Source organism: Convolutriloba macropyga, chromosome 9 (genome assembly GCF_964194025.1).
Source record: "Convolutriloba macropyga chromosome 9, txConMacr16.3, whole genome shotgun sequence".
Lineage (NCBI taxonomy): Eukaryota > Metazoa > Xenacoelomorpha > Acoela > Convolutidae > Convolutriloba > Convolutriloba macropyga.
In genome coordinates this window covers 31275125-31287715 of record NC_134476.1, presented here as the reverse complement: position 1 = coordinate 31287715, position 12591 = coordinate 31275125, and the positions used below count along the sequence as shown (strand labels likewise).

General features: G+C 35.9%; 1 protein-coding gene across 1 annotated transcript in view; it reads right to left on the bottom strand.

The window, feature by feature from the left end:
• The window catches only part of LOC142346183 (uncharacterized), a 30510-nt gene extending 19176 nt beyond the window's left edge, over positions 1–11334 (bottom strand). Inside the window, exons 1-3 of the mRNA XM_075398693.1 lie at positions 11268–11334; positions 10675–10985; positions 4376–5090 (exon numbers count right to left, since the gene is read on the bottom strand). Coding sequence (XP_075254808.1) covers positions 4376–5090; positions 10675–10985; positions 11268–11334 — 1093 coding nt within the window. The remainder of the gene's footprint in view (positions 1–4375; positions 5091–10674; positions 10986–11267) is intronic.
• Between the last annotated feature and the right edge of the window lie 1257 nt (positions 11335–12591).

Here is a 12591-nt window from a genome sequence, read left to right as displayed (position 1 = left end):
TAAATGCTCTAAATTTAATGTTATCTTTTCAATCTTTAACTGGTTTCAATGTGATATTTGCAAACAAACAAGATTTCAATATTCTGTTGCAAAAACGTTTCATCACAGTGATAATGAGCCCGTCAACTTTTGTAAATTTTGCGTAGAAGATTATAAGTTATGCCCTCGTTGCGAAAAAACAATCACATAATCTAAAATGCGTCCAAGAACATCCAAAATTTTACTTCTTTCCCTAGTTTTTAGTTTAATCCACTCGGTATCCCTAATTCAACTCAGTTTTTACCAGGAGCAAGTCACATCCTTCACTCTAGTTCTACTCTACTCATTGTATTGACAAAATGCCACCCATAACATTGTTTATTCGTCTACTTGTTCTCTTATGCGCATTGGCAATATCCCTTTTTATTAATCACTACCTCCTTTCCGCAATTCGCCAAATTTTCTCCAGATACTGAAAATGACCAATCTAGGCCTATCCATAAAAGTATTTATCCTAATCCTAATTACCTTGCTTGCCATATCGTTCCTCATTAATCTCATCCTGCAGTTTCTCAAAGGTTTTCCTGTTTTTGTCTTAGGAAAATAAAAAAACAGTCACTAAATGGGTCTTTCACAATCCCTACTTGACGGTTTCCGTTGGTTCTATCCCCATAAGGACATTATCTGCCACAAATGTTCACGAAAAACCTTTATTGTAGAAAAACTACATAAGCAATTTCTCAGAGAAAATCCTCACTATGTATGTATTCCTTGCAGAAAGGCACTTTTTGAAAGATACCCAAACCCTAAATGTCCCATCTGTCTTCGATCTTGTCTTCCCGTCCTGATCACATCCTACTACTGATGAAATTTATGCAAAAAATGAAAACAGAATTAGGAGTAACAAAAAACCCACATTTTTCCCAACATGAGGATCATCGTTTCTGTCGAGTATGTATAAATAAGCAGAAAAAATGTCCCATTTATAAAAATTTTTTAGACGACGTTGTCTAATAATCCAAAAACAACTCAAAACCAAACGATTTTTTTCCCTTTTAACTTTTTCCCGGGAGGGGGTTACCTCAGCTTTCTCCAGCCTGCCTCCTGGCTTTTGAACCTAAATATTTCAGAACACTAACACGATAACTGAAATTTCCAAAAATGACCCAAAAAAATTTCTTTCTTTCAGCTCGGCAAGGTTGTCTCCCCAGCTGCACGGGTCGTTGCAGCCGTGTTAGTGTGACACACGCCCCAAGACTCGTACCTCCGGGCAGCGGAGAAAGACGTACTTGTGCCAGGGCTGCCCGCCTGGCATAAGTACAAAAATTTTTTTATTATTGCCCCCCTTCCTTTATTAAAGTTTGCATTTAGCAAAACAAAAATTTTTTTACCAAACTTTAATAACAAATGCATTTAGCATTATAATTTTTAAGTAAAGCTGTTAGCAACAAAACCTTACAAAAACATTTTTACAATAGAATACTTTTTATATTAGCAATAGAATTGCAAACTTAAGAAGCCATAATGTGTGATACTAATGACTCAGGCTAATAAAATGAATATATTTTAGACCTCAACCACAAAAGTCACAAAATGAGCTCCAAGCACACCATCCCAAGTGTAATCATCCCCGCTGCTTCTCATATGCAATCACCATCTTCATCGAACCAACAATCAACACTACAACATCACAACCTAGTAAAACAACAAGCACCGACATCAACTCCGCCATTTCCACCAATGCGAGAACAACAGGACCAATATGATCCTTCAAACAACTGGCAAGTGAACAGGAAAAGATCGTATTCGTTCCAAAATCCCCAACAAAGCAGTCACGCAGAGAAAATAAGAAAAATGGCAAACATTGATGACCTCATTAGTGATAAAGAACGAAAGGACATCGCCTACTGCTTGAAAATACAGAAAAGTAGGGAAAACGCTGTAAATCCCATGAATCCCAGATTTTTGACAAACTTGAAGTATGCTTTGAAGAGCCACACCAATAAGTTCAGAATCTCGGACAAGATTAAGGTTCAGAACATCTCAACCGGCGAAGAATTTCTTGCAAAAACCGAAAACCTGCCCATTATGACAGAAATTTCATTACCAGAAACAATGAATGTTTGGGGAATCAAAGACAGAGACACTCAAAACAACACTTACCTTGCCAGAAATAATCAGCTAGACTCCTATGTCAACTTCCCCTATGCCCACTTGACTGCCTTTCCGACACCTGCGGACGCCTTCGAAGAAGTCACTGAAGCTTCACTAATTTCGGAAAATTCCAAGTTCCGACAGGAATTATTTGTTAAAGAAACCGAACTGCAGGAGTTACAGATTAGATTTGAAAGATTACAAATGCAGTGCAGTGAAAAGGAGAAGATAACAAGCGATTACTATTGGCGGAGGCAGTACATCGTCTCCCAGCAAGTAAAAAAACGGAAGAAAGTAATGTTAAAGAAATTAACAAAGTGTATGCGAGAAAAAACTTAGAAATTACTACAGCCAATCAGAATTTAGGAATTGAAAACAAAAAACTGGTTGAAAAGGTACAGCAACTCAAATCTGAACTGACAAAACTCAAGAAGAAGAAACGAAAACAGAAAAAGGTGATAAAGGAACTATCAATTACAGAGGAGGATGACACCAGAAACGAAGTGGTGGAAGTTTTCGATATTATGGACGACGGAAACAGTCCGGTACCAAGCCCAGTCATTTTGCAACCAGAATTTTTAAATTAATATAAGCAGAACATTATCGCCCTTTGCGATTGATTTTATAACTCAACATTATCGCCCTTTGCGATTGATTTTATAACTCAACATTATCGCCCTTTCCGATTGATTTTATAACTCAACATTATCGCCCTTTGCGATTGATTTTATAACCCAACATTATCGCCCTTTGCGATTGGTTTTATATTACGACGCTATCAAACCTCGTGACTAATCAACTCTTACAACCTGTCGCAACCAACCAACATTTGCCACCTCCAACTCAAATGACTGCCGCCATCTCAACTCAATCAACGAAAACTTGAACAGAACTCATAATTTACCTGACTTTCATTTAAAACTTTTGTATGATGTAGATAAATTTATTAAATTTGTTTCTTACTAAAAATCGGGGTGAGCTGTAGTATTACGAAAGCCGTTACAAATGAACGGATAATTAATCCAGCATTAGAGCAAACGTATTTAGGCGCTAATTAACCATTCTTTCGCCGCGCGCTAAACAAACTAACGCTTGTTAAGACTACCGGTACACAAGTATTTAAACAACTCAGTTCGACTTATTTAAATAACACAACTTTAGGCCTGGATCTCCTCGTTTATATCCAGGATAGAAAACGTACATTGCTTAACGTAGGCGGCCTGTAAAACCACAGTTTATTTGGATTTAAATTGCTTCTGCTTTTGACAGTTGCAATACAGATCTTTTCCCCCAAGTTCAATAAAGATGAAGTAGATTGCTTCAGGGGAAAAGACAATAGTCTCATAAAAAGCCCCCAAGAAAACCATAATTGTTGCGGTTTTAGAAGAGGGGGAAAGCAGAAAACAGGCGCCTACGAAATCAATAATTGATGCTCTCAGCTTTTTAGATTTTTATTATTTTTTGGAGTTTCAATAATTTTTCAGTGAGATAAAAAGGAGTTAATTCTCTTGCCTTCTCGGCCAATAGGAAAATTAAGAAGCACCTCACTATGAACGTGAGTTTGTGATTCGCTCCCTATCGGCCCAAACTGAGCTGAGATGAAATTGTAAATTCTCTCAGCGATGTGGGACGGAAAAAAATTAGAGAGACAGAAACAATTTCTAGAGATCAGCAGCAGACAACTGCTTTCCTTTTTTCAATAAATAACTTGAAAATTTCAACAAGAAGATAATCGAATTAATGTGTTTAAAGAACTTAAACATCTATTTCTGTTTTTTTTTGCCGTCACGAACTGAACAACTATACATCTGAACGATCGCTTTGCAGCTCATCTTGGTTTCACCACTACATAACTAGTAATTAGTAAACTGTAATTTTATATTTACTCTTTTATAAATTAAACACTTTCAGCCCCCTCAACTATTTTAAATTGAGACTTATAGCACAGACAGGTCATAGGCATATATCTTTGCCTTCGATTTGTTATATCTTTTGTCAAGTTTGACTGGCATACTTAAAGAGATCCCGTATTGTGTGATCTGTAGCAGCCCAGCCAAATTTGATAGACTCGACACTGTTATTACTGTAAAGGAAATTACCCCCCCCCACTGCCTCGCCTCCTTAACTTTATTTCTCTTTCCAGACAGTCAACCTCTCAACCGAGGTAGAGCACTATAATCGGGTTTGAACTTCAGAGAGCCAAAAGTTTTGCTCTGAGAAAAATTTGACGGCGAACTATGACCTCCAAGTTGTCGACGAGACAAGAAATTGTTAGCTTTAACAGATGTTTTGGTTGGTTGCTGCCGACTAGTTCTACTACTTCGAGAACTACTAGTACTCCTATCAGAATCTGTGTCCCAGTCGGAACTATCCCAATTAGCATCATACACATTAGCCTGAAATCCGCGAGTCCTGGGTCTATTTGTGGCATCATTATTGGAATCAGTGACAAGTGGGCTTGGTTGTAACGGCGTGTATTTGCCCCATTCCTTTGAGTTCTCACGTTCAGCTTTCAGTTGTTCTGCCTGCTTTCTCTTCTCCAGATATTTATCTTTACATTTACTTGTTCCTTTCTTTCTTGTTCCGGGCAACTTCTTCAAGCGATCTTTGGACAGACTGGCAAGTTTACCTAACCGATGTTTCAGTATTTCGAAAGGGGGCGCTGGTCCAAAATAACAGCCATGCTTACCACCTACGTAGAGCATAAAAAAGAACAGCTCAATAACATCAATTTCTTCCGAGACTTGTCTGATGGACTTCTCAACGTGATTGACATAATTTGCCGCACCTGGTTTAAACCGGAAGAAATAAACTTTCAAGAGGTGGAAGAGACTGTGATGGAAATATTGTGAGTGATATTGGAAGATTGCCACTAATTCAGGTCGAGATAATAGTTCTCTGTTCAGTCGCTCGACAGCATCTTGGGAAGGAATTTTGGGAGGTTTTCTGAGATGTGCCTGAAACCCAAACAATTAGGTGCCACAAATTTTTAGGTGCCACAAATTGATACCAAAAAACTCTGACTTCTAACCATGGCTTCAAAATGTGATTTAAAAACTGATTATCTTGACTTCTTGTTTTCCTAGGTTAGACGAAATTATCTTTTTTTTTCACTATTTAAAGTTTTTGATAAGATCTTAGATTTTCATGAAGAATACTTCTTGTTGAATCTTGTCAAGATCTTATCATGATTCATCGAGAAAACTCCCGCTATCAAGTTCTTGATAAGGAATTTCCAGTTGAGCCAACACAAATTGATTTTGCCAGAGTTGTCATTATTTTCAGGTTCCGTTTCACTGGGCAATTTCAATTGTTTGAAGTAATTTTTTCCCCGGTGGAAAGTAATAATATAACCGAAAGGTTAAAGTTTACATGCCTTCAGAATAATCAGGAATATTTATTGAAATAATCAAAATTATACAATAATCTTCTGGTTATTAATTGATGTTACCCATTAATCGTTCCACTAATCGTTCCACTGAATATAAAAATAAGACACGAATCATCCTGACTGTCTATCTATAGGAAAATTTTCAAGCTGACGTTGCAAAAACTCTGTTAAAGTTCTTTTGAAAAGAGTTTTGTTCTCCGTCCCTCTTATGTTGAAGGGTAACTTATTCCATTTTTGTATGCTTTTCAAAATCAAAGATCTTTTACTCTGCTGCGTATACTTTTGCAGTTCTTATTATCAGCTGTTTTGTCCGTTTGTTCTGTTTTAACTGCAGCAGGTTTGCATATTTTTTAAATTTTTCTGAGACTATTCTCTGATTCAAGTCTCTGTGGAGTTTCAATATACTAAACTTTGAAATAATTAATTCAGCTGGTAGGACATGCAATTGGAGATGGATATCACGATTGCGGTGAATTTTTTATAAGATATGCGGTGAAAATAAAAAAATTCACCTCATTTCACCGCTTTTGTGTTACAAAAAATCAACGCAAAATTCACGGCATTCTTACAAAAATGCAATGGTTCAGTTTTTGTGGAAAATTAATGAAAGAAATGCGGTTAATGCGGTGAAAATAAATATTTCACCGCTTTTCACTGCATTTTTTTACAAAATATAACCGCAAAATTCACCGCATTTCTTACAAATATGCAACGCATCAGCTTTTGCGGCAAATTAAAGTAAGAAACGCAGTGAAAGCGGTGAGTGCGGCGAGTGCGGTGAATAAAAATATTTCACCGCATTTCACTGCATTTCTTACAAAAATTCACCAAGAAATTCATTGCAGTTCTTACCAAAACTCACCGCAATTGCTTTCCAACGTTTCCTCAATCTGGTTTAAAATCACAGGAAATATCAACGAAGGAAGTGACAGCTGGCGCAGTGGAATAAACAGTTGAAGGCATGCAGGAGAGCAGAGCTTCCAACCCGTGTAAAGAAGAATGCTGAGATCGCGGTAAAAAATTATTCACCGGGATTAACCTCATTCACCGAAAAAGATGTAAGAAATACGTGTTTAATTTTTTTTCACCGCATTTCACCGCTTTTCTCACGAAAATTAACCGCCAAACATCGACCCGGGTAGCAAAGCATTTAATCATGAAAACGCACTAACTGTTAATCTTAGGATTATATCTTCAACAAAGCATTTTAGACATCACTGAAAATAGTTCTCGTATTACCACAACTAAAAGGGTTATATGAGTACTTGTTCAATTAATTTAAACGTTTGCTGATAATGATGAATGAATTAATTTTTCTTGTTTAAAAAAAGAAGGAGTGTTATAGAATTATTGGAGATAAACTTGCTTGTCAAGGATTAATTTAGAATTTTTACGGCTTTTGTTTGATTAAAAGTTTGAAACGTTGGAATTTATCTTCAAATTTGATGCGTTTACGTCAAACAGACTTCCCAACTCAAAAATACAATAGCAAGTTAAATGCGGTTCAAAAATCACAGTATTGAAATTTGATTAAGGACAATAAAAAACTGTTCCAATGCTAATCGTCAATTTAGTTTCCTCTGAGTCCAGCAGTTTATAGATTCCCCCTAATACATGTCACAAAAAAATTGACAGACAAAAAGCAGCCTAAAATTCGTTGCACAAAGTTGCACAAAAAAGACTAACGGCGCTAGTTGGTACAAATTGTGTTCGAGAGAAATTAATAGGGGTCAATTTGGCTAAACTTGTTGCCAATGTATTTGAGAATTAAAATAATTAACTTAAATGTCAACCAATTTTTTTGGAAATGAAACAATTATTCTGATAGAAATTGACAAGTAAATCACAAAAATGGCGAAAAAAAAACGAAAACAAAACTTCTCTTTTCTTGATTAAGCAGCTGATTAGATTTGCTGAGGTTGTTTTGAATGAATTTCTCTCTAAGGAGAGGCAATTGGATGTTTTTTTCTGTAGATTTAGCCGAGGGGGCCTTTTATTAATCGGAAGAGAACTATTTGAACAGTGTAAATTTGTGCCAGGGAAAAGAGTGAATGGTTAAAACGATATTGAGCGCATACTATATGGGGTTTTTAAAACTCAGTAAATTGAACTGGCTATCATGTAAAAGTATGCCTACTTAAGTTGCCTACATAGATAATATGTTTTCTCTTAGAGATCCAATAAGCCAGTTTAAAAAAAAATTAAGCGAAACGGAAAGTCCAGTGATCAATATCATAAACAATTGTAATCACGAGACCAACAGGATTATAGATTTAGCTAAAAAAAGTTTATCGGGAGCAATTATGAATGGCCGCAAAACCTCTTTTTTTGCTTGAAACAGATTCACTAATTAAAACAATTGATAACGAAAACTACCAATTTTAGTAGTGTTTCAAGAAATTCAATTGCTTGCAAAGAAACCTGCAGTTTCTAACCTTTCTTATTTAACTTCAAACTATAATGCCTCTACAGCGAAAAAAATGTAAATAAAATAAAATTGCTTCCCAAATTAGATTTGCCTAAATTTTATTTAATTTTAAAAAATACACGCGCAGATTGTGTCTAAATAGCAGTGGTGCTTAAAATACAGTTTGATTATCTCCCTCGAACAAAATTTAGTTCATTTTTATTTTATATAATGGATAATTATTTGAATATTTTATAGTTTTGTTGAATCAAACCTTGGAGGGCTTATATCAGTTGGTCTCCCTAGTCGAGAACGGATGGTTGGTTATTTTCAGGAATCTGGAAGATTCCGACAGATTCTAACAAGACGATGCATCTTCTGCCAGAAATCTCTGCCAGATTCCAATAAGACAACATTTTTCTGCCAGTTTCCTACAATATAAACCATTTTCTGCCAGATTCCTTCACGATAGCCATTTTTCTGTCAGATTCTTTCAAGATAACCTTTTTTAAAAGATTCCTACAAGATAACAGTTTTTCTGCCAGGTTACTACAATATAACCATTTTTGAGCCTAGGTATTGCAATATAGCCAATTTCTGTCGGATTATCAAAAGATTGGGAATACTGTTTTGGGAACAGCTTCAAAACTGATTCTTCTCTGGGAAATCTTTCATGTGATTTTATTGTGCAACAACATACAGCTAATTGAGCCTATAATGTGTTCTCGTATATATTAATTAATTTGTTTGAAAAATTGAAGAAGAAAATGATTTTGCAGTAATTATTTGTACTTCATCGAGGCGTAATAATTATGTCATGTACTCAATTGTCTATAATTTACAATAGTTTTAAAATGACTGTTGCTTTTTTGCGTTGATTCTCACGTCGAGCTATATAAAATCCATAAATTCTTTTTTATTTTTTTTTCAATTTTTTCAGTTGCTTCAAAACGAAGGTTGCAAGAATGCGTTTCATCTTTATCAGTATCATTTGGAAATTCAATCTTTTGTGCTATCTTTCCTGTTCAGTTGCATTTATGAATACTCTAGATAGGTAAGACTTCGAACTATTCCTATTAGATATTTAAAATGGCGCGATAAGAATATTCTCTGTAAAAATACCCTCAAAATTTGCGCAAATTTGTGAGATCTTTGCAGGTTTTTTTAGTCAAAAAAATTTTGACCACGAAATCCTGGCTGGAAATGAAAACACAGTTTAAGTACATTGAGAAATAGCTTTTGGACAGATCGAGAAGAGCTATGAAAGTTTTGATATGTTGTATGAACTTAGGGAATTTTTTATGCAATTTTTGTAATTTTGTCTTCATCCCAACCTCAAAGAACCGCCCATCACACCAAAAGTATAAGTCTCCAAAATAGTTTGAGCTAAAACAAATCTGAGGCTCTAAGAGCACTTAATGCCCGCTGAGTGCTACATGTTTATCCAGTTTTTGAGGACGAAAAGTCAAAAGTGTCAGACGAAAAATCGGTCAAGCGAAAAATCGGATAAAAAAGACCGATAGGACTAATATAATTGCTACAAAAATCGCTTGAGAGTAATTAAAAACATCTCAAAATTTTTTTGAATCGCTTGAAAAAGAAAGTTGCAAAAAAAACTTATAATCTCGCAAATTTAGTCAAAATCTACTTAGCAAGTTTTTAGCCATTCAATATGTGAACCTGGCTTTTTAAATCAAACAATAAATTGGACCCCAACTGATTGACTAGCTTGAACTAATTTGAAACTATTCGTGTTTCAGTAGCTCGTTAAATGTTGTCAAAGAGTATGCAAAAATGTAGATACAATTTATAAAATAAACTAACACAATTGCACTTTTTTTTGCTCCAAAACCTTTTTCTTGTAGATTGCAATTGCGCTGTTCCGTAAAATTTAATGATTTTTTTGGGATTGAAAACTTGCGAACATTGACTTGATAGAATCAAACTTTGGTACATCTGAGAGAGCTATTTTTTCAACATAGTCTCCCAGAGATTAAATTTTGATCAAATATACTCTTTGGCTACTTATCAGTGCCAGCCGTCATCTTTCTGCTGATAAAAAGACTGTTGACTGTGAAAAAACGTATAGACTGATCAAATAAATATGAAAAAACTCACGCCTATCTTGCAATAGTCTTGCATATCAACATCTACCCTGTAGAGTCTTTCAGGCTCCACTTGCAATATCTTGCAAGACCCTTGTAAGATTAAACAGATGTGTACAAGATTTTGCAATATTCAAAGAAGACAGGCGTTCAGCACGAAATGCGAACGCTGAAAATCGCTAATGTAAGATTTGCTGTGAATGAATGTTGTTGAAGTTTATCGAGACCCCATTTTTCTGGAGTGTGGAAAGTGTCTGGAGTTTATCCCAAAATTTTTTGTTCAACCTGATGCCTCCACGTGATTGAACTGCAGCACGGTGGACTGAGATTCCATTATTTCTGCAAAACAAAACTTACCAAGATTTGATATAAATTTCGTTGAACTAAATTACAATTGATACTAATGTATTGTGGAGTGTAAAGCGGTATTGTAATTCTAGCAATGAAATTGATCAATGTGCTCAAATATTTAATAAAGTATTACAACTGAACCGTAGTTCTGTTCCACTTATCCTGTTAGTTTCCTGAAAGGTTTCCCTGCGTGTCCTAGTAATTTTCTGGCACGTTTCCCCGCTTATCCTGGGGTTTCCTGGAAGGTTTCCCGCTTATCCTGGTAATTTCCTGCAAGGTATCCCCGCTTGTCCTGGAGTTTCCTGTAAGGTTTCCCGCTTATCCTGGTAATTTCCTGCAAGGTATCCCTGCTTATCCTGGTAATTTCCTGGAAAGTGTCCCTGCTTATCCTGGTAATTTCCTGGAAGGTTTCCCCGCTTATCCTGGTAATTTCCTGAAAAGTTTCCCCGCGTATCCTGGTAATTTCCTGAAAGATTTCCCTGCTTATCCTGGTAATTTCCTGGAAAGTTTCCCTGCTTATCCTGGTAATTTCCTGGAAGTTTTCCCCGCTTATCCTGGTAATTTCCTGAAAAGTTTCCCCGCGTATCCTGGTAATTTCCTGAAAGATTTTCCTGCTTATCCTGGTAACTTCCCGGTAATCACCTGGTTGTCCTGGTACTTTCCGGAAATGATGCCCGAATTTCCTGGTAATTTCCCGACAAAGTTCCTGGTAATCCCGGTAACGATGTCGAGAAATTACCGTAAGTTACCATTAAATGTCAATCCCGGTGGGATTCCTGGTAATTTTCCTGCCGGGAAATCAAGGAAATTTATCGGGAAAATTATCGGGAAAATTCCATTTTTACCGGGAAGCATTGCACTGGGTATACTGACTACGAACGTGGATGCGAAGGTTCTACTCGAGTCAGCATGGGAATGATGCACTGGGAATTCTTTCTAGCACTCATTGATATCGAAGAGCACTTTACTTGGGCGCTCTTCAGTAAAGTAAATTGTTTCACATAGCTTTCTCTCCCCAAAAAATTTTTCCCTGCTCATTATTTCTATCCTTTTTTCTGATCAACTTGTTCCTTTTCCCTCATTTCTTTCCAAATTGTTAAAAAAAATGATTTTGTTCATTGGTAAGGAAAAAGTTAAAATTGTTAAAGCAGAAAGATGTTTCACTATCTGTTTAATACAGTATAAAGCATGTATCAAAATAACTTATATGTTCCTAAGCACAGGTACCATTAATCATTATTACATCTATCCAAACGAGAAACACTGGAATTTCTTTTTTGCTATTACAGATTTAAATGTAACCATCCCTAACGAACTTGAACATCATGGATTAGAAATCGCATACCCAAAAAAATCTGATTTATCCATATAACGGGAAACGTTTTGAAAATATTATCTCAGCAACCACAAATTGACTCAACCCCAAAAATCGAATGCCCTATTTGTTACCTCCCTTGTCGTCGATTCAAAAAATTGCACAAAAACCCAAACGGTCAACCCCCCCTTTTTGCTTGCATTCCTTGCAGAAATTAGTTATTTAAATATTGGAACCATCCTAAATGCCCCATTTGCGTGACTCCCATTTATACAATTAGTCATTGCCATTATTTCCAGTGCGAATCTTGTCAATAAGTCAAAAAGTTATCCAATAGCCACTGTCACTTCAGAGATTTTCACCCACAACAATCAATTTGTTTGCAGTGTATGACTTTCTAAAGTACTAAATGCCTTTTATGCAAACAAACAATTGAGCAAACAACCCGTGGTAAAATCCTCGATTCAAAACTACGCTCACAAACAATCCAAAATGTTTACCCCCACATTACTTGATTTTTTATTAATGGCCCTCATGATTATTGCTACAGCCTTCTCTTTCGTTTTAACCGTTTTTCTCGTAGTTGTAAGTATTCCTTTCAACTTTTTGATGTTAATAGTTATAATAGTAATAGACCAAACAATAAAATCCCATAATAATTAACAACCAAATCCGCCAACCGTGCCAGTCACATAATCCCCTCCAATAACAATCTTTCAAAAATGAACACAATTGACAAAGAAACCAATACTATAGAATCCAAACCGGTTTCATTAATTTGTTTATGCTGCAGACGCGAAACAATTGTTTTCAAGAAATTACACGAGAACCCCTCTAACGAACTACCCCACGTAATGTGTCTGCTCTGTTACCAATATGTTATAAAAGA